This window comes from Delphinapterus leucas, chromosome X (assembly GCF_059928025.1).
Source record: "Delphinapterus leucas isolate spDelLeu-1000000601 "Yukka" chromosome X, BTC_Dleu_Yukka2, whole genome shotgun sequence".
Lineage (NCBI taxonomy): Eukaryota > Metazoa > Chordata > Mammalia > Artiodactyla > Monodontidae > Delphinapterus > Delphinapterus leucas.
The window spans coordinates 105,516,518-105,539,685 of record NC_143150.1 but is presented as its reverse complement, the minus strand read 5'-3'; the positions used below and the strand labels follow the sequence as shown (position 1 = coordinate 105,539,685).

At 38.9% G+C, this 23,168-nt stretch overlaps 1 protein-coding gene across 1 annotated transcript in view; it reads right to left on the bottom strand.

Moving 5' to 3' along the window:
• Window positions 1-23,168, bottom strand: part of LOC149744375 (dystrophin-like) — a 360,000-nt gene that overhangs the window by 104,244 nt on the left and 232,588 nt on the right. Inside the window, exons 9-10 of the mRNA XM_089904941.1 lie at window positions 12,491-12,611; window positions 11,595-11,863 (exon numbers count right to left, since the gene is read on the bottom strand). Of these exons, the coding sequence (XP_089761067.1) occupies window positions 11,595-11,863; window positions 12,491-12,611 (390 nt within the window). The remainder of the gene's footprint in view (window positions 1-11,594; window positions 11,864-12,490; window positions 12,612-23,168) is intronic.

Sequence of the window (23,168 nt, the reverse complement as noted above, 5' to 3'; positions counted from 1 at the left end):
ATATTGGATAACCCTTGTAGTATGGGGTTTGTGTAAGTTGAAAACAATGAACCATTCTATTTTGGCTTTAGCCTTTCTCTGCTGGAAATACTGGAAGCCAAGGGCTAACTGACAAGTAGTGGCGGAAGGAGGTGAAATGTTGGTGCATGTGGCCTACTTGACCTTGGGCAGACAAGGGCCTGAAACCACGGGGCAATTCAATGGGTATATCATTGAATGAGAGCTAATAAGATTTAGGTTCACAGCAATGTACAGACTCCAAACTGGGTAAAAGCCTTTAAGAGTAGGAAAATAAGTAAATAAAATGAAACTCAGTGGTGGCTTGTCACTAGTTCCGAAAACCAAACCAATACATTGCTTACCCCTCATCTACTTTAGTTTCTATTTAATCAATATACTTCGGCATATGTTGCTGACAAGCTGACTTTATTCTCTTTGCTAACTTGCTTAATGTGCCATGTTAAGATCACGATGATACAATTTGAATATTGATAGGGAAAAGTTCCAAATGAGCCCACTGAGTCTATAATAATGTGGCATCTCAGGGAACAAGACTTCTAAAAATAAGTGTTTTGAAATAGGACCAGCAGGCTCTTAACCATATGAAGAAAAAAACTTCACCATAAAAAATCAATTCTTTAAAAGGAGAAGAAATCTATCTTAGTGTTACATTCTCCAGCCTCATTCTGGTTAAGAGAGTTTGACATTTCAGGGCTGAACACACTGTGGAAACTTAATAAATATTGAAGCTTACAAACAAAACCATAACAGTGATATGTGGACCAATTTTTGAAAACACTGAAAATCAATGTGCCCTTACTCTGTCTAATTCAGTTAACTCAATTATTTAATGTATACTTGAGTGGGTTTATACATAGCCATTTCATTTTTACATCAAACATTAATCAAATTACTTTTAATGCAAAATTTCCTTTATTTCCATCCCCCTATCCCCCCAAGATTTCAGGATAAGGGGGAGCGTTTGTTTTAAATATTGCTTGTTTAATGTTAAAGCATATTTTAACATATTTGTTGCTATTATATTTCACCCATAATTTGCATCACATATACCACTCACCCTATACCAAAACCATAAACTTTTTCACAGGCATTTAATAGAGTGATTTTGCACCACCTTCAGGGGGAAAAAAATCCCTCTTCCCCAATTACTGCAGTTAAGACTATTTCCTACTTTCTCCCGGTCATTCTCCCAGTTTCACCCCATATCCATCTCCATTTCTACACACAAACATACACCCTCCCATCATGAACACAGAGCCTCAGTGGCCTGACAAGATAAATTAGAAAATGTAGGAAGTCCTGAATAAGTTATCAGCTCTTCACACCTAGCAAGCAGGTTTTAATTTTTAAAGGTTGAATAGTCTCAACTATTCTGAATGGCCTCGACTTCAGAAACTCTGTAAAGTACTTGTTTATAATCAGTATGTTTGGCAGAAAATTATGAGGAGTATTTTAAAATTTAATTGCTTTTATTGGTAAATATGATAACATTTAAACAGAGTGAATATTATGTGACTAAATATCTTAATTTTAAAGTATTAAGAGTGGGAAGGCAAGTTAAGTTCTAAGTCTTTTGAAGCAACTCAAAAATTGTATGAGTGCCATTAAAATACCAACAAGAAAAACTGGAATAAATAACTGTGAACGTCTTTCACAAGAGAGATTCAGAAAGAGTAGGCCGTTATTCACTTCAAGGTTTCAGAGTGAAACTCTGCTCCCTACCTCAACTATCAATCACGCTCACAGGAGGCCATGTGCCTGCATCCATTTTTAAATTAAATGTTCTGGATGTCTTTAAATATAAAAGAAATAACAAATGATGTATTTATTATTTATGATTGGAGAATTACTAACAATAAACAAATATGTATTTATATATTTATACATATACCGTAGTTTTACTACAGAATGATGTTTCTCAAAGCGTCCCTGGACCAGATTCTTAGCCCTGTTCCAGACCGCGTGAGCCAGAAACTCTGGGGAAAGGGTTCACCAGTCTGGGTTTCCGCAAGCCCTCTAGGTGATCCTGATGCACGCTAAGGTGAGAGTCACTGGCACAGAAAATTCTTGACATTCTCAATGACTTATGTCTGAATACCTAGAATCCTCAAATTGACAAACATCTGATCAATAGAGACACTTAGAGATGATATAACTATAAAGCCAAAATTGCTTATAAAGCCATTTTCTTTACTAACAATCACTACTTTCTTAGACATTCCCATTAACTCTTCTCCTCTATTACCAAATCCAATAAGTACCTAGGAGGTAGGTTGGGCAGGGGGAGGGTAGATTTTTCACAAAGAAACAAAATGTTCATCACCTCTAAAGAATTACTGCACGTGCAAGAACAAAACAGCATTGAAAGGGCCATGTTGAGACACGGAGGCTGAGGGGACTACTAGGTTCGCTTACTGGCTGTAGGGGACACTTTTCCTGGCCTGTGCATCCATCCCGCAGCTGCTATGATGGTCGCCTACTAATGTCTCACAGCTGCTTCTCTTCTTCAGAAAGGCGACCTGTGCTGACAGGAGCCCCCTATCCCAGGAGGTAACACACACTCCTGGCCTGGGAGGTAACTCATGTCTCTAGTGGTGGGCCACAGCCAGTGGTGTGCTGGAGCAGAGCCCAAGAGTCAATTGTGTGTGTCTCTTCCCAAGTCTGCCTTCGGTGAGGTCACGTTGGTAGCTTGAATCAGCCACGGTGGCGGTATTTACACCACGACAACTGGAAAACACTGCAAATCAGTGTTCACCTCAGAGCTAGCGGATAAATGTTTACTAGCATACAATGACTGGCTGGGGTATAAAAGACCAGCTCTGCTGTGTGGTTCACACTCCAGAGCTTTCTCCATTTGAATCAAGACACAAAGCTAGATTTTGCCTGAGATGGCATGCTTGCTCGACTCTTTCATCTTCCTTGTTATGCTTCCGTAACTCCCACACAGGCTTCTCCCGAAAGCAGCCCGTCTACCAACCCTGTGCACCCAGACCCCTGTTCTCAGGGTCTGCTTCCAGGGAACCTGACCTATAACACCAGTTAAATCATTAGTTAAGTGACTGCTGCACAAAAGCCTCAAGGAATATATGTTCAAAATCACAAAGAGCTACATGTCACGGACCTTTTGAATCACAATGATCAGATGAAAGTGCGAACGATACATTTGAAACGGCAAGGATCTACTCTTTGTGTATGTGCACATAAAAGAAAGAAGTTGTTGGAAAAAGATGAAGCCAGCACAAATTGGGCAATTTTTTCTATCATGCTTCTCAAATTATGCTTTCATACCCATAGATGAATACACTGGAGGATTCATTTCACTTAATATGTTGGAGAAAAACATCTTTATATTAAAACATAACAAATCCATTTTGGAGAAGACTACAAAATTGAAATGAGGTTTAAAAAATAAACATCACAGAAGACTCATGCTCGTGGGAAAAGGAGGTAAACAGGTGGAAGGGGAGGATACCCAGCTCCATCTCCTTGGCCATTAAGAGACCTGAAGTAGAAAAGTTTGAGAAGCACCGCTTTTGACAAGTGCTGTTGATAGAAAAATCCGTAGTAATTGTAAGCTATAACTAAAAATATTAGTTTAGTATGGAAAGATCCTTTTTGAAAAAGTTTACTTTTCTCAGGACCCATTAAAATAAGAGTTACATTAGTACCATAGGCACATGTGTTCCCATAATACTCAGAAAATTGGTTAACCAAGAACAACTGCTCAATGCCATGGCTTAACTTAGTTAAGGTAAGATTGCATAAGGCATAATATTGGTGTCAATGTTAGCTGTGTAATTCTAAAAATTGCAATTGCCAAGTATGACGGGAACACAATAGGCGCCCACTCCTTGGGCTATTTGTTCTTAAATCATTCCTTGTTGTGCTCCTGGTAGGAGAGTAACATAATTGTGAAGTTTAAACTTGTTGCAACTTTGGTAGATGTCAAAGGAGAATAAAAATACATACTGATTCCATATATATGCGTTAATGTATGATACTTGTTTTTCTCTTTCTGACTTACTTCCCTCTGTATGACAGACTCTAGGTCCATCCACCTCACTACAAATAACTCAATTTCGTTTCTTTTTTATGGCTGAGTAATATTCCATCGTACATATGTGCCACATCATCTTTATCCATTCATCTGTTGCTGGACACTTAGGTTGCTTCCATGTCCTGTACAACAGAAACTAACACAGCACTGTGAAGGAATTATACTCCAATAAAGATGAAATAAAAAAATACATACTGACTGTGTGCTCCCATCTTCTAAGGAAATATGGAATTTTAGTTAAATAACTCACATTTTAAAACTGTTTCTAGTTAATGTGTTACAGACACCCATACATGCAAGCTAATACAAATTCTTGCTCTCTCGGCTTGGTGCTAAATAATAATATTCTCAGGAAAACTAAGATGCCATTGATATAACAACTCCCAGTACGATTTTATTCATGAAATAAACATTCACACTCTGTAATGAGATCAGATTTCTCTGAGTACAGGTTTTAACCGTATCATAGATGAATGAATGATTGAGTTTTTAGATCTGTTAATGCTGACACTATATGACTTAAGTTTTTGTTTTGAATAGTCTTTTATCACCCAAGAGGCTTGAGGAATACTGTTTATAATCACTACCAGCCACAAACAAAGCTTCCGGAATAAATCCACAGTAAACAGGATTGGCATATTAAAGGATCAGTTTTTGACATGGTTGTTTTCAAATAGCAGGAAGGGCGATATTCTCTGGAGGAATTCTTATTATCTAATTAAATATTTCTTTAGTAGAATAATGTCAGATGAACTCATTAGCTGAATATTCTGATTAGCCATGTTCTCCTAAATATTCCATGACCAGAAGAAGAGGTGTACAACTCTGATTTAATGCAGTAACAATGGCAACCAATTCTAGCTCCTTCTTTTATCACAGTCCATCAAAGGAATACAAAGAAGTCCAAATTAAAATAAGTTCAGTAATAAAAAGAACATGTGCGTTTTCCTACTATTCTAAAGCCTCTTCCTACCTTTAAGCAAAGTTCACTCAGTAATTATCTTATTTATCAAAGTAAGAGCAGAAGGATGTTTCTCTTATTAAACAAATGGCTTTGTGCTTTGAATGTGGAGGGCATCTCAAAACAGTCAAAAAGGGCTTCCCTGGTGACGCAGTGGTTGAGAGTCCGCCTGCCGACGCAGGGGACACGGCTTCGTGCCCCGGTCTGGGAAGATCCCACATGCCGCGGAGCGGAGCGGCGGGGCCCGTGAGCCATGGCCGCTGGGCCTGCGCGTCCGGAGCCTGTGCTCCGCAACGGGAGAGGCCACAACAGTGAGAGGCCCGCGTACCGCAAAAAAAAAAAAAAAAAAAAAAAAAAAAGTCAAAAAGAAAGCAGTGTTGAATGTCATCAACTTATTTCCTCCTACCCACTGTTTTAAATCATTTGCTTGGTTCCAATGTATACCACACTTAGGTAAGTTGTTTATGAAGAGCCAAATTAATAGTCTTTGCAATTGTTTTCCTTGGAATGTGGAGAGCTGACAAATGAATTAGTAGAAAATGGGAATTCTACATGAATTAGCTTTTAAGTCTCCCTAAGAGGCTGATGCAGAACTTAATAAGAGACTTATTAGGAGAAGTAGGACAACTTAATTCAGATTGATTATAGACTTCGGTGAAGACAGCTGGGGTTCAAATGAAACTGAAAAAGAACTTATATGCACTTCAAAGTATGCTAATCAGATGTCTGAAACAATTACTCTGCACTGCCTCTTCAGAAGTTTCAAAGGCAGGATGGGAATAGCATGGTAAACGAAGGCTCTGTTTGCCTAAATCGAGGTAGGGGCTTTAAAAACACACACAGCGCTCTCTAAAGTCAGATGCCTTGGGTAAGGAACGTGATTTGACATTGCTACCCTAAGTAACTTGCCTTTAACTTTATAAACAAAGCAGGAAATGAGAGCGAATACATGGCAACTAAGTAATAAGCTCTCCTGGCAACACTAACTTACACTTAGTTTTACATCGGACAAATAATTTGGTTAGGAAATTTAAGATGATTCATTCCTACTTTAGTTTCTAAGCTCTAGTTAGGCCAACAATGACCATTCTATTAAAAAATAAATACTATACTTTTGAAGTATATAAGTGAGAGTTACTATAATATGCCTTCTTATAGATATATTCACAGATATTAAAGGCCAAATCCGATGCTTTAAAAAATCACAATTGTGTGCTTTGAAAACTAGATAAAACCCTAGTTACTCCATGGGACAGGCATCGGTTCCATTTTTAACCCAGATTTATAAAGGATTATATCTTTTTCGTTTGCGTTTTCTTCTCCATCAAAGGCTTACATAGCACACATAGCATTCGTATAAAAACGATAACAAAAGCCTCCACAGAGCAATTCATTTGTAGCCAATAACAATTAACAAAATATTACTAAGCTTTCCTTTTCCTACTACAGGTAGTACACCTTATTCCTTGTGGAGATATCGATCCTTTATTCAGAGTGGGGAGAGCTTACGTATTTTGAATCATTTTAAGGGCTGCTCTGTGACGGTTCTGTCTAACCATGCATCCCCTATCTCTGTAAGAAAGGATTATGAACTTTCTCTATAAAACTCATATATAAGAAAGGATTTAAGGTCAACTCATATAAATGACAAATGTAACAAAATTGATAAAATAATAATAACATATTAGAACCAGGGTTAAGATGAGAAAAACAGTAAGGGAAGATATAGTTACGTGAACATGGCTGAAAGCTTCCGGCTTCCGAAGGTGAATATGAAATTCTAATATGTTACATCACATTTCACATTCCCTATCAGGAGGAAACATACTTGGTTTTCTCAATGTCAAATTCTGAGATAGCATTTCTTTGACAAATTTCTCAGATAAACCAAGCCACAGGTAGTCGGAAGAGAAGCATTTGCCAGTTTTCTTCTTACATTTTTTTTTCTATTTTTTTATTTTTTTGGCGGTACGCGGGCCTCTCACTGCCGCGGCCTCTCCCGTTGCGGAGCACAGGCTCCGGACGCGCAGGCTCAGCGGCCACGGCTCGCGGGCCCAGCCGCTCCGCGGCAAGTGGGATCCTCCCGGACCGGGGCACGAACCCGCGTCCCCTGCATCGGCAGGCGGACTCTCAACCACTGCGCCACCAGGGAAGCCCTCTTCTTACATTTTTACATGTGAACGTTTGAACATAAAGTCAGTCAGGATGGCATGGCGGCTTCATCGTCATAGTTCCTCTTCTACTACACACATCACTACGTTATTCTCAATTACAATTCCAAAAAGGTCTAATTAAAATATTTTGCTGTAAGAAGTTTAAGGAAAAACTCACAGAGTCCCTGTCCTTGACTTTTCATAGTAAAAAATGTAAGTTGCAAGTCTGATTAAAAAACAAAACAAAAACGTAAAATGCATAACTACATAGATGTGACAAATTTGCATATCCCAAGACGGCAGCCTGGGATAGCCTAATCATGGCGTGTGAAAAACTGTGTTTCAAGTCAACTGGCAAACTAAGGGCAGTGAAATGTTTCCGGCTTAAGAATGATGTAGCAATCTGTGTTGAGAAAAAACCATGGTAGATTAGGACAAAGAGACAACTGGGGAAAACAACAACTCACACGAACTTTTTCACACAGGAATTGTTCTTAAGAACAAAAATGTCATATGTAGACTTTAGTTGCAAAAGTTGTTCTACTTTATTAAAAGCTACATATGGTCCACTTATAGATCTATGTAGAACGCTTAGTGATTCCAGGAGTTATTCTCATTCCCCATTACTACAAGGAAAGTAAGAACATTTGTATAGTCACATAAGCATTGGTGTTATTTCCAGTAAAGTGAGAAATCATGATTCTGCCCTTAAAATATTTGATAAGCAGTATGAATCATGAATTTTAAAAATAAAGAGGCATTTAAAATTTAAATTTTATTCTAGTGGTTATTCCTATGAAGCTGTATTTGGAAGGGTGAGATTCTCTTAGTGAGCTGAATAGTCAATATTAACATTATGTTCCTTTCTCTTGATTTATTTTATGTACACTGTCCTAAAGATGATTACTAGTAATAACGCCACATCCATAGTGTCCCAGGACTTAGTTGTTTTATCCATTCTCCAAACCCAAAAGCCGCATTTGCTAATGAAATGAGGTAATGCTAAATCCCACAGAAACACACATTCCACAGTTACTTAAATAACAACTTCTTTAACAAATGAGATCCGAATGGAGGTGGATATTATAAGACAGTCGCTGGGGTGATGAAAACAAACTGAGACGGGTATATAAAATATTCTTCTGGCTACCTGCCTAGCTATCCGTTTGGAGTTCCCTACAGCGTGGAGCCTCTGAGGGCTTAAACTGCTGAGTAGAAAAATGGGAATAGTGGTTTTCAGTACTCTTCTTCTTCTTTTCAAAGTAAGTTTTAGTTAATAGAATTCACTCCTTATAAACCACCAACACGAACGTTTCAGGGTTTCAAATCTGGTACCACTGAGGTGCAACAGAAAAAAGATGGGTTTTCATTCCCATTGCAAAATGAAGAGGAACTACTGAAGGGAAATAAATATATATGAATTCGTATAATCTATAGCTTTAAGATATGCATAAAATATTTGTACAATACTGGTTCAGAAACCAAAATAATCTATTATGACCAGTACACACGTATTCTTTTTTTTTAATTTTGGTCGCACCCCGCGGTATGTGGGATCTTAGGTCTCCGACCAGGGATGGAACCTGTGCCCCGTGCACTGGAAGGCAGAGTCTTAACCACTGGACCACTGGGGAAGTCCCATAAGCTCTTTTTAAACAAACGTTTAATGTATATATGTTTTGTTATTATTGGGATCAGAATGAGGGGTCTTACCAATTAGGGTATATGGGAAATGAAATTCGTCATAGGATCAAGAACAGATGAGAGAGGGGAACTGAAAAGAAGACTGCAAATAGGGTTGGGTAAGGACCAGCTGATATTTGAGCTGTTCTGCTTTTAGTTAGTTTTTGCTATTAAGTCATGCTGTATACATTCTCCATCCATATTCATTATCCTGCTAATGCTCCTGTGCGATAGATATGGCTCAGAATGAATCCTTTATGTCTGCTCTAAAGCCTAGACATTCAGCCACTTGACTTATTAACTAATTTACTTCCTTCGGGACATTCTTTTATTTGCCATTTGGGGGAAATTTTTTAAGAATTTAGTTCCTGTATTTTTGGACAAAATTCAGTATTTTTAATGCTAAATAGGTAATACATTTCAAAACATTAATTTTTATGTACACAGAGATGTTAACCATTGCTTTAAATATTAGACATGGGGTCATAGAATGTCGGTGAAGATATTTTGGAAGTTATAGTCAAATTTTTCATCTCCTTGTAAATCTTCACCTACTATTATAACGAAGAGCTTTTCAATTCAACACTAGACTGTAGGCTTCACGAGGACAAAGACCGAGTCTGTCTCATTTATAACTACATGTATAGCACATTTTACAGTAGCTCACAAACAACTGCTGGGCGAAGGAATAAAGAAGCTGAATTGGATTCCTTATATGTTGCTGGCACTGTGCTAGGAACTGTGAACTCAAAGACGTACAGCATGATCCTTGCCCTTAGGAACCTCACTTACTTTCTATGGAAGAAAAAAAATACAGAAGTGACTTGCCACAATATATGTGAAGCTTAAGTGTGACAATTTAAGCATGTGTGGTGACCTATGAAAGCACTGAGTGAAGGGCAGTTCCTTCTGCTTGGCGGGAGTTGGGGGTGGAAGACAGGGAAAACTCTAAGGGCAGATGCCCTCTGAGCTGGGCCTTGAGGGCTGAGTGGAAGTTCACCAGGCAGGTAAGGTGGGCTGATCCAGGCAGAGAGAACATATGCCAGGGCAGAGAGCTATGAAAAAAGGTGGCATATTTGTGTAAAGGGGGGTGTGGTCGGTGTGTCCTGAATGGCCTAGAGGACAGGAGCAACAGTCAGAAAGTTAAGCCAGGGCTAGGAAGAAACAGGGCCACCTGCCCTCTGCGTTCACCGGACTTCGTCGTCAGGCAGGCAGCTTCCTGCAAAGAGTTTGGATTAGAGTTGGGAAAGAATGGAAATACAGAAATATCAATAAAGAAACGGTTCATTCATTCATTCACTAACCAAATATTTAAAATGCCGTGTTTGTGATATGCCAGCTGCACTGACTGGGGAATGGGATTTAAGGATGTATAATAAAACAACCTGACTGTATACAGGTGCTGGGGACTAGAACAGGACGTTGGTTGAAAAGAGGAAAGAAAATATAAAGGAGATATTCTGAGGTAAAATGAGCAATCAAGTGCAGTCAATGAAAATGTAGAAGGATTTCAGGATGGACCTCAAGTTTCCAGCCTGAGCAACTTGTTGGATTATGATCCATTAACTGAAATAGGAAACACAGAAGAAAGGGCAGGTAAAAAGGGATATCGGTAGGGGAATGGGTAAACAGGAGGACAAAGGGACTTGCTTTCAGAACGGTTGCATTTCAATTCTAATGGCATATGCGTTAGCAGATCAGAAAAGAGATTCAGACTAGGAATTTAGATTTGTCACCATCCATGCCATTTCAGACTGGGAGCATTTATACCATAAGAAGAGAACTGAGCTAAGGGATTTATAGAATAAAAAGGGAACTGAGCTAACGTTAGAAACTTGGGCGTACCAACATCTGAAGGGTGGGGTAGAGTTTCAGAACTGAGGAAAATAAAGGAAGAAGAAGAATGTGGATGAAACAGTGTCATGAAAGCCAAGGGAGAAGAGACCTTCCAGAATGAGGGGGCTGGTAAACATGCCAAACGCAGGTGAGGATTTCACTTCTGCATTTGGATTTTGGAGGACTTTGGTTAGTTTTGACACTAGATAAATAGACAAAAGATGTTTCAAGTTGCTGGTTTTCAAAAGGATACTCCTAAATATGTATATTTTTTCCTTTATAAATACATTTATCATCTCTGTGCCACAAAGGAACTTAATTTTGGTCTCATGGACAGTATTCCAAATATAGAGTGACATTTCCTAATATCTGCAGTGGATTAATCCAACTCAAAATTCTATTATACGCATTGCCTTCTCAGGGAAGGGCAGCATTACTGGTTGGCCTCAGCTCACAGTACCGCAACTCACCCAAGTCACATAATTCAGTCAGCAAAAAGGCCCAAACCTGGACTCCTGGCTCTTGATTAAATGTTGTAGTTTTCCCTACTCTGATACTAAGAACCACAAATACACACACACATACACATGTAAATCAGACAATTTTAGTACACTTAAGTTAACTCCCTGATAGCAAAATCAAAATGATTTTTTTGCCCTGGAACTTAAGATTTCATTTTATATTACTGAAGACAGACATGATTAGATCACTGTCTTCTCTTAGAGAAAATACCATGTGCCAGAAGACCTTGAATTTGTGAAAGATTTCGAATGTTTAAGGGCCCTATTTTTAACTTGGTGAGAAGAAAATACTGCAAATGAGTTCAGATTAGAACCTGTTTCGAATCTCTCAAAGGGCCCCGAAGCCAAGCAGTAGATGGTACCTTGACTTTCTCGAGGTGATCTTGGAGGGAGTCAATGAGGAGATCGCCCACGGGCTGCCACGATCCCTTGATCACTTCGGCTTGGCGCAGTTTGAGCTCCAGCTCATCCGTTGCCTCCTGAAGTTCCTGGAGTCTTTCGAGGGCCTCATCTATTTTTCTCTGCCAGTCAGCCGAGTGCAGGTTCAATTTTTCCCACTCAGTGTTGACCTCCTCAGCCTGCTTTCGTAGGAGCCGTGTGACATTCTGGGCTTTCTCCTCAGGAGGCAGCTCTAAATTGGTAAGACAACAAGGTTTTAGGCCACATTCATTTTCGTGTTAAAAAAAAGAAAACATTGTTGAAAAGGTCACACTGGAAAAAAGAAAGAGTACACTTTAATAAGAGGCCAACCTACTGATTAATGGCTCTTTTATACTGTGGCATACATTTTGATATAGTTTAGCACATCTGAAGTCGTGTCTTCCTGAGTGAATCTGTTCTACTTTATATCAATCAGATAATCCAAGATTCATTTAAGCTATTGAGTAGAAAAACGTTAGGATGCACACCACAAGCTCTAATTTACCTCAGGCAGGCTCTTAAATTGAAAATTAGCTTGTAGTCTTTGTGACAATAAATTTCCTCCTCACAGATTATCTCTTTTGTTTATTATTTTCTAAATGTTTCGATAATTGACCGCTAATCTCTTTTAATGTTTATTTATGAATGTGCGAACAGATTTATGCATGCTGCTTTATGAGTCCTTTTTCTTTTTCAACATCAAGGTTTAATTTGAATTGATTCTATTTAACCTAGAAAATATGAGAGCTATCCAGACACTGCCAGCAAGAATGGATGGGTCACTCTGTCACCACTGATCCTTCTATCAATATGTTATTACAGTTCCACATTCAATTACCTCTGGGCTCCTGGTAGAGTTTCTCTAGTCCTTCCAAAGGCTGCTCTGTCAGAAATATTCGTACAGTCTCAAGAGTACTCATGATCACAGGTTCTTTCGTTTTCAATTCCCTCTTGAAGGCCTGTGAAATGAGATGAAAAGAAATGCTTATGTGGCTTGTGGCATTCTTCTCAAAATTAATCCTGGGTGCTCAGAACTTGGTTATGAAATTCCCAGGTCAATTTCTATCTCCTTTATTTATAAACTGACAGTCATAAAATGATAAAGAAGGCTCGACAGATCTTTCTTTTAATTAGGAAAACACTGTGCTTGTAAAACTATTCTGGAGAGGATAGGGGAGCTTTCAAGATATGTTAACGTCCTTTAATTAAGATGAGTGATTTATTTATATAACTTGAATACCAAACTGGAAATCTGGAGCTAAAGTTGTAAGATATATATTGCAAAACCCTAGCGGGGGCTTCCCTGGTGGCACAGTGGTTAAGAATCTGCCTGCCAATGCAGGGGACACGGGTTCGAGCTCTGGTCCGGGAAGATCCCACATGCCACGGAGCAACTAAGCCCCTGCGCCACAACTACTTAGCCCATGTGCCACAACTACTGAAGCCCGCGTGACTAGAGCCCATGCTCCGCAACAAGAGAAGCCACCACAATGAGAAGTCCGCGCACCGCAACGAAGGGTGGCCCCTGCTCGCCACAACTAGAGAAAGCCCACACGCAGCTATGAAGACCAAAAAAAAAAAAAAAAAAAAGAGCCTAGCAGGGCTAATGAAACTTACACACACCCAAAAGAACACAACCGATCTAATTCATAACCACCAGTTAATTCTGTCGAAACGTCTGACAATGAACATAATGATGTGCTAATAGTAAACTGATAAAAACTAATAATGAATAAACTAATAAAAAACTAAGTAAAAACTCAACGCTTTTGAAAAATACCCATTACATTTTCCATTGTCACTTCTTTGAAAACAGGAGAAATGTTCTGAGGTATACTGAAGGTAGAAATTGTGGGAACAAGTTTCTATAAAAGAGTGAGCCTAGAACAGGTGTTTTGAGGTCATCTAAATTAGTTATCGATTTTAATCTCTAATCTGTAATCTTCTTTAATACAGGGGATTAAAAGAAAAGCAAAATGCATGCTTTCTGCCTTCAAGAAGTTTCTGAACCAAAAGAAGGGAGAAAACTAACACACTAGAAACAAAGAAAACAATAAAGTTCATATATAACCAAGTGCTAAGGGTTGTGAGACATCCCGAGAGGCCAGGATAAATTAACAGATGTTCTGAAACCAGCGAAGATAGTCATTGACCCAGATTCGGCAATCTCAGAAGGGGAGATGCTAATTAAAGTATTAAATATCACATAAATGCTAAAAGACCAGGGCAAAAACAACAGGAATAATAATTGTCCTGATCTAGGGCCTCATTATTCATATCTTTTTTCAATTCTGTCCTATTTTTAGTAATGTTGCCTATTGAATTTAAACCGTGCTCTGTTACTGGGAGAAAACGTAGCAGTACCTCCTTTAAACTTCAGATGTATCATGTCACAGGAGTGCTCTAGAAGTGGAATGTAGGACACATTTATAAATAAAATCCTAATAGTGTTCACCATTCAAAGGAATCCTGAGTCTGATACTTTGCAAAATGATTCACCTTCCAAGTTATTTACAGTTTAGTAGAGAGAGGCAAGGTTTTTGAGCCAAAATAATGAAATTCGTTAAGTGGAACATTAGCATTCAGCCTGTGGATAGGGATGTAATTTCTGTAGAGCAGGATATTCTTGCACCCTTGAAATCATACAGAGTAGGTGGGTTATTTACTTTGCTTACATGTAGGGCTGATTTTCCCTCTAATATTTCATTTGTAATCTCTGTGTTTGTGTCCGTGCGTGTGCACTCACACACGGGTGATGTATATGTGTATACATTTCTTGTATTCCTGTATTTTTTTTCAAACACCTAATTTTTCTAGCTTCAAGGAAATTACTATTTTACTTTGTCTCTCCATTGGGGCTTGACAATACGAAGCTGATACTGATATTACTAATTATAAAAATAATAATGGCTCCCTTTATTGAACCACTACGTGTCAGTGGTTAGACTAAAGACCAGAAATGCAAAGCTGAATGCAAAACAGCCCTTCCTGTGTAGGAACGTATAGTAAATAGTGGAAGAGTCGAACATGTAAATAATTTCAACACAATGTGGAAAGTGCTAGAGGCCTGCATAATACGGGAAAGGAAATTGGGAAAGGCTTCTTGGAGAAGATAGTATTCAAGAAGAATTCTAAAGCATGAACATGATGAGTTAGCCAGGGAAAAGCAGGTTAGAGGAAGAAGAAAGAAGACGAAAATGCAGGTGCAAAGACAGAGGGCTAATTCAGCGCTGCGTGTGCAATTATCTCAAGTAGGCCAGTGTTTCTAGAAGATAAAGTACAAGGAGAAGACATGTCCAGAGATGAAGCAGGGTACTGTTCTTATCTTAAACTGTATTAGACCTTTAAGTCAGGATTTGAACCTCAACCTATGACCATATATACCCTGCTAAGAAGTCTAGGTGCTGTCTCATAGGTAATCAGGAGCCTTTGAAGGGATGTAAGCAGGGGAGTGGCATGGGCATGTGTGCGTTTCAAATAGATTTCTCTGACATTAGTACAGAGTATGTATTTGAGAAGGACAGAAATGGAATCAGAGAAAATAGGAGGCAATTGCAAGAATTCAGCGAAAGATTATGAGGATCTGAACCGGGGCAATGGTACCAGGGCAAAAAAAGGGACAGGGCAGAGTAAGGAAATGTTTAGAGAGTAGAGATGTGGGAATTTGGTAACCGAATAGATGCTGGAGAAGAGAAGGGGAGGAGCAAGGATGACTCCTAGTTTCTAGGCTGAGTAAAGGAGTGAACGCTGGGTGCAACTCAACTAAAAGTGAGGAAATAAACTCTCCTGGATTTCTCAGTACACCTATAAAAAGTTCTAGCCTCGTGAACACCTTCCCATACCATGGGAATTAGATCTGTAGTCATTTGTCTAGTTAATTTCTCTGATCCAGAGGGTCAAATGGTTATAGCCCGGAGTAGTTTCCTAGGTTAAGCTCCAAGTTGTCAGAAAGACTGGAGTAGCTATCTCTGCACGTATTTACGTTTCGAAAATATAAAGCCAAGACCTCGGAGACATTTCTAGGTTGTAAAACCTGAGATGCGTGGGGCTAGCTGGCTCCTAGAGAAGTTGGAGTTGGGACTCAGGCCCATCACGTTTCCAAGGAGACCCCTTCAGGGGGAGAAGACGACAATTGCTTATTTCTCCTTTATAAGCAGAGAAAAATCATTTTTTCCTGGTTACTTTCCTATGGAGCACCCACCCAGCCACTCATGTGAGAAAATTTTCATCAGATCTCACCATGTCTCTCTCCTTAGGGGTAAGGCTTGAACAGAGGGTGGAAGGTAGTGATGATATTTACTGCAAAGTAGGTCAAGGAGATCTGTCTCTGATCCAGAACACCTCATGTGCACATTTAGCATAAAATTAATAAAGATGAATATTAAAATCCCAGGCTCCTATGAGGGGGGTCTGTATGGGGAACAGAATAAGAGGATGTGATATGCTCAGCTTGGAGACGTAACATTCTTTCCAGCAGGAAACAAGTTTCGAATCCAATGTTTAGGGAGAAGAAATGAGACGTAGGAGTCATTCACTCACTACGCTAATATCCACTGAGTGCCTACGATTATGCATACAGGCAAGGATTAAAATTACGTAAGTAGATGAGATTGCTCAGTGGAGTGAGGAATTTCTGGAGAACAAAGAAAATTCTGGAGAACACAGATACAAATGTAATGGGCGGACAGAGGAACTGGATCCAATGAAAGGCTGAAAAGGATTGGATAGGTGTGAAGACTGGGGGAAATAAGGAATGTGAAAGTAATGAAGAGAGAGTGAGAGCTTGAGAGGAATAAAGTGACCAAGAGTGTCCAATCATGACACAGAAGTAAAGCAAGATGAGCACTGAGAAGTGTTCATCAGACTCGGTGAGAGCCATTTCAGCGGAGGGCAGTAGCCTTGGAAACAGGTTTAGTTGGGGAGTAAGTGAGAGAAGGAGGAGGCATTTCAAGTGACAACATTTCAGGGAAAAGAGGAGGACAGGACAGAGAGGATCGCAAGGCCAAGAGAGATACGTTCTTTTTAGGATGGGAATGGTTTGAACACAGACTGAAAGATGATAACCAACCATCCTTGTTTGCCAGGTACTAAGGACACGGAACTTTCAATGCTGAAACCAGGACAGCATCAGGCAAACCAGGACGGTTGGTCACCATAGCAGAGAAGAATATATTAAAGACCTCGGGGGAAAGTGGAGATAATTATTGGAGCAAAGTCTGTCAAATAAGGAAATGGATCTTAAAGGTCCCATCAAACTGAAAAAGTTCAAGACACTGTTTGATGATGCAATTCCACTGTTAAAACCGAACAGCAAATAATTCAAGGCTAAGGACCACCCATCCATTGTGAGAGACCACTTGTTTGCCCCTCGAGTTGTTGCCAAGGGCTTAGCTCCACCACAGCCGCACAGTTCATTTCTTAAATATGAGTCACTGAGGATTAAGATGAATCTAAAGAAAAGACAAAGGAAGTTCTGTCGTTACAAAGACATAAGCACCATTATTTTCACATCGTTGCCAGAAATTAAGAAAAGAAAGTAGATGGAAGAGAGGGTTAAGTGACCGTATCTTCAGAATTTAAGATTTAGACTAAACACACACATAAAACTGTAAAAACCCCAGAAAAAAAGGGAGAAAAAAAACTGTAAATAGGAACGTCATGTGAAACATGGTTATATGAAAGGTCCTCTTCCACTTATTCATGTAATAAATTTTGAGCACCTACTATGTACCAGACTCTGTTGTAGGCAATGGATATCATTGGTCCTTGTAGCATGGAGTTTAAAAGAGAGAGGCTTATGTAGTAAAAATAATAACAACAAGACAACAACAAAAAAACCCCATGAAGATGTTGCATTAAAATAATGAAAAATAGATTTTTCGATATCTGATCAACTTACCATACACTGAATGTTATAACATTTCACCGCGTTTCAAAAGTAAGGAAAATGGAGCCATTTTTAAGCAATGACAACATTCAACGTCAAGAGCCTTAACTCTTTGATAAGTGTCTTGTTTCTCAAAAAAAGTCTATTTGAATGACACTGGGGAAAATACATACTCATATACAATACTGATTTTTGTCTCATAGATTATAATTAATATTTTAAATCAGACAGGTTGGTTCATTCATGTGCTGATGTGAAAAAGCTATCAGATATAAAGCCCTTCTCCCATACACATACAGAGTGCATCTTTACCCTAATTCGATGTCAATATTCAAATGTTAAGATATTTACTTCTTGAATCTTTGGAACAGATGAAGTTATTTTCTTTAAAACCCATCTTTTCCCCCATACCTTCTTTTTTCCCTTTTTAAGATAGCCAGGCCCAAGGCTCTGAAATAGTGATGTGCAAGAATTAGAAGGAACTACTAAAGACGCAGAGTACCTCGGTGAAAAGAAAATAATATCCTATCTCACAAATGAGAAAAAGTAGGGCATACTAAACTGATAATTTTCCTTCAGCTTCTTAAGGTTCACGAAAGTAACTGATTTGAATCGTGCACTACGGAATTACAGTAGCAGCAAATCCCAAGGTCAATCCATTTTATCGTGAAGGTTACACTGTCTGATGGATAGTATTTATACATCACAAATACTAACCAACTGGGTGACTTCACTGCTTGCTGATCCATTCATTCATTCACAAATATTTATTTTGAATCTATTATGTATAAGGTAGTACAGATGTAGGGACCTAATCTTTGTCCTTAAGGAGTCAACAGTTTGGCTGAGTAGGTATGTTTGTATAAAAGCATATTTTTATTCAATTAATGTCTTACCAATGCAAAGTAAAGTACAGATAAGTCAGGATGTACCTAAGGCCATCAGTTCGTTAGTCACTTAGAATCCAAACCCTGAAATTCTTAAGCCAGGCTGAAACTGAGTAAGAGCAAAGAACTTATAGTTTCCTGAATTACAAAAAATGTGGAAGACACATAAGTGGAAAATCCTAACGACCATGAAGCAAATGAGAAACTTAAAACACCTGAAAGTAACAGAGAAGAACCAAGTCACTGTTCATTCATTTTAAGCCAGGCTGAAAGTGAGTAAGAACAAAAAAATAAAAGTTCTCTGAATTACAAAAAATTTGGAAGCCACAAAGGTGGAAAATCCTAATGGCTATGAAGCAAATCAGAAATAAAAAACCTGAAAGTGATAAAGAACCAAGTCATTGATTATTCTTTTTTTTTTTTTTTTTTTTGCTGTCTGTCCTACTTGTGGAAAAAAAAATTAGGGTGACTATTACCACAAATACCTAATAATACATAAATAGTAGCTCAGAACCATGTATAGAGGGGATGAAGGGTGAGATACTGACTTGCTTGAGATACCTCAGAGAAGAGAGCGGCGGGAAGAGAAGTCTGGGCACAGGTACAGACATTACAGAGAGACAAGCTATGTTGCATTCACCTAGAGACAGTGGTCCTATAACTAAGGATGTAAGTTAAAGCCCTTACCTTTCAAAACAGATCTCTTTCAACCATGTACAGTGTATAGTTTCCCCGGAGCTGAATTTTACCTATATTCCCACTGAAGTGGCAAGTCTATATCTGTGTCATTTGGACCAGAAATCTGAAGGAATGACTATACGTTATCTCCACATTTATTAGCAGAACTTTACAGAACCATCCTGAGAGGCAGACTGAAGTGGTGAAAAGAGCACTGTCCTGAGTAGCAGGACACCAAAAGTTCGAGTCTGGGCCGGGCCAAAACCTGGTTGCATGATCTAGGACAAGTCATAAAATCTCTCTGAGCCTTCCCATCCTCATTTGTAAAATGCAGAGGTTCGCTAAGTACCTCACCTAAGTTCTAACATCCAGTTCTAAAATTCCATAATCAACACGTTTAGATCATTAATTGGCCACAGGCCTGTTACATGGTGGCAGTTTGAGATAGTCTTTCATTACTAATACTAAGAATTATAGCCATAGCTTGGCATATAGTAGATAATCAATAAATATTGTTGAATAAATAACAGAACACCCAGGTAGAAAACCAGAGTGTGTTATAGGGAGGCCAGCTGGATTTAGATGCAGTCGGTGCTCGAGGGTGAAAGCCTGGTTTCGTGAATTAAGAGAGAGAAAAAAATGAATGCTCTCAACTGGGGGAAACGGAGAGATGTTTTTCTGGGTCTACTCTTATGTTCCAGAGCCAAAGCCGAGAGTAATCTTTGAGTCACTAGGTGGATTCTCCTCAAGAGGAGGCCCTATTAACCCTGCCTTCGTAATCCTAGTGATTTCTTCTCTAGAGATGTTCACGTCCATACTTTCGGAAGCTCCATTACTTGAACTGCTGGTTGGGCTTTTCCTCTAGCCTGCATTAGCTAGGAGATGAGAGAACAGACAGACTCTAAATTGGAAAATTGGGACTGACACATACGCACTACTATATATACAACAGATAACTAATAAGGACCTACTGTATAGCACAGGGAACTCTACTCAGTACTCTGTAATGACCTATATGGAAAAAGAATCTAAAAAGGGGTAGGTACACCTATATGTATAACTGATTCACTTTGCTGTACAGCAGAAACTAACACAACACTGTAAATCAATTATACCCCCAATAGAAATTTTTTAAAAACCAAAGAAAAAAAATAAAGTGATCCAACGGCGGTTAAAGCGATCTCAACAAATGGTTACTGAGTGCGCACAGGACAAGGACAGTAACACAGTCATTTCCACAAATTGATCGGTATTTTAGTTTTGTCATCCTATATTATCATTCTAGTTTCCATATTATTTCTACCTTATCTGTATGCCTCCTATATTGTTTTTACTTCTGATAAGAACGTTGCTGAAATCATTCTCTCGCCATAATGACCCTCCTCATTTTAAGAGCCACCATATTTATTGAGTCTCAAGCACGTCAGAAATATTTTAATGACTAACTGCTGATTTAGGGACAAACATTGCTCAATTAATTTGAAACAAAGATCATGGAAAAAGGCAAGATCCAAATGTGGTTAACAGGAGTACCAGAAATTTTGCCTCTAAGAATCTAAGACAAGTGCATAGGGATTTTAGGAAGAAGGACATTTGCCAGAAGTGGCAACAAAAAAACCCAGAAAGACAAAGGGTTCACTTAATATTCATTCGACATAGTTGGTATTAGAGAAGCTATGAAAATGGGACACATGGGCTATAAAGAAAAGGTCATAATCATCTTTATTTTTTTTATTGTGCTAAGAACACGTAACATGAGATCTACCCACTTAACAAAGTTTTAAGTGCATGATACAATACTGTTACCTACAGGCACTGGGTCGCACAGTAGACCTCACGAACTTACTCATTTTGCATAACTGAAAGTTTATACTTGTTGAACAACTCCACATTTCCCCCTCTTCCCAGGCCCTCGCCACTACCTCTCTACTCTCTGCTTCTATGAGTTTGACTACATCATCATCTTTAGACAAGATGAAAAAAGTTTATCTTATTTTCACTCTACTTCTGAAGAAAAGTGACGATAAGGGATTATGGTATCAGACACATCTAGCCATTGTTTCAGGTACATCTAAGCACTGTTTCAGACAGTCAACAACATGAACAACAATATTAATTTATAAGTGAGATTAAATCAATTTGAAGCAAGTTTGAAAAAGTCAATCGACATATTTCAAGCCTGAAATTATTTTTAAAAATATCTAATTTTACTGAGTGAAAAAACATTTTGGAGTATCTAAGGGGGGAAATATGTTTAACAAGCTCCTGTTGAGATTTATCTTTTGGAAGTCTTTTAAACAAAAAGTTGTGTTCTCTGAGATCAAGGGCATGGGCTAGCACAGAGTCCAGCCTGCTTGCAGATCTGTGATACTGTGGAGGAATAGTTAGTGCCCACGCAGCGTCGCGCACAGCTGTTTGACTCTTAATCCTAAGGTTGAGCTGCTTCCAACAACCACTGGGGAAGTCACTTCCTACAGACAATAATGTTGTTAAACTCTGAGCTCACCCTGAAAAATCACTGGTGAAAATTCAATCTGCTCCTAGGGTCATTTAGAGAATTAGGTATTAGGTCGTTGAGCCTAAACCCTAAATTTTGGAAATTCTTTCTGAAGCAATAGTGTAGATAAATGGATTATCCGGAAATCCTGTGAAAAATTAATTAATATCCATTCTCAAGAGGCTCGGCCAAAATTTGAGATTGTCAAGTGTAAGTGGTGAATAATTTCTGAATCATGCCATTTGTTTCTGTCTATCAACATAATCCAGAAATGGAACTCCTGTTTCTCTCCACATACACACCACCCTCATCCATGATCATTTTGAAGTCTTTCCTGTTTCCATAAATGGCATCATCATTTCCCCATTTGTTCAAACCACAGACTTCAGAGTCATCCCTGAATCTCTGCTTTCTCTCATATTCATACCCCATCTATCTTAAGTTCTATCAGCTCTACCTTCAAACTTTATCTTGGGTCATATAATTTTTCATCATATCTATCATTTCCATTCCAGTCCAAGCCATCATTACCTCCTTCCTAAATGACTTCAACACCCTCCTAACTTTCTCCCTGCTTTCAGTTTTGCTCCTCCTATCATCATTTCTTCACACAGCAGCCAGAGTCCATTTCTGAACACATCAATCAGATCACATCATTCCTGTCTGTGGTTCGCCAGTGATGTCTCAATACACATAGAATAAAATCCACCTCCAAACTATGGCAGAAAAGACCACATTATCTGGTCTTTGCCTCTCTCAACAACCTACCACTAAGCCCATCCCGCTATTCCTTGGGCACCCCAAACCTGTTCTTACATCTTGGCCTTTGCATTTGCTGCTCCTTCTGCCTAGAATATGCTTCACTCAAGGTCTTTGCTTGGCTCACTCACGCACACAGCCCTTTGCTCAACTATAATCTCTTTAGGTAGGCCACTACCTCTCGGTCTTTCTCTATCCTTATTTTGTTCATTGTCTCTTCACAGAACTGACCTGACATGATTTTATTTTATTGTTTTTAGTTCTTTTTTTTTTTTTATGGCCATGCGGCACGGCTTGTGGGATCTCAGTTCCCCAGCCAGGGATCGAGCCCGGGGCCGCAGCAGTGAGAGCACAGAGTCCTAACCACTGGACCGCCAGGGAATTCCCCTGATGTGATTTTATATATTAATGTATCGGCTTACTGTGTGTTTCCCTCATTAAAATTTGAAGGTCTGTGGGGGCAGAGTCTCGTTTCCTTCACTGCTGTACCTTCAGCCCCTGGCATAGAGTAGGCACTCAACAAATAATTACTGAAAGACTCAATGAATTCTAGAAGTCCAAGTTACGGTACAATTTTTCCTAAAATAATTTTTTTGGGGAAATGGAAGAACACATAAAAAGATCAGGGGTTCATCTGTAATTAAACAAATGTGTGTCAAAGTGCTTTGTAAAGGCCAAGTAGTACGCAAATATTATTTTAAGAGTATTTGTCAAGATATCAAAAATATTTTCACACGGTTATAAAGAGGACTGTGGTAGAGAAGTCAATTTGTAAACTATTCATAGTTTATCTTATTATAGTCATTAA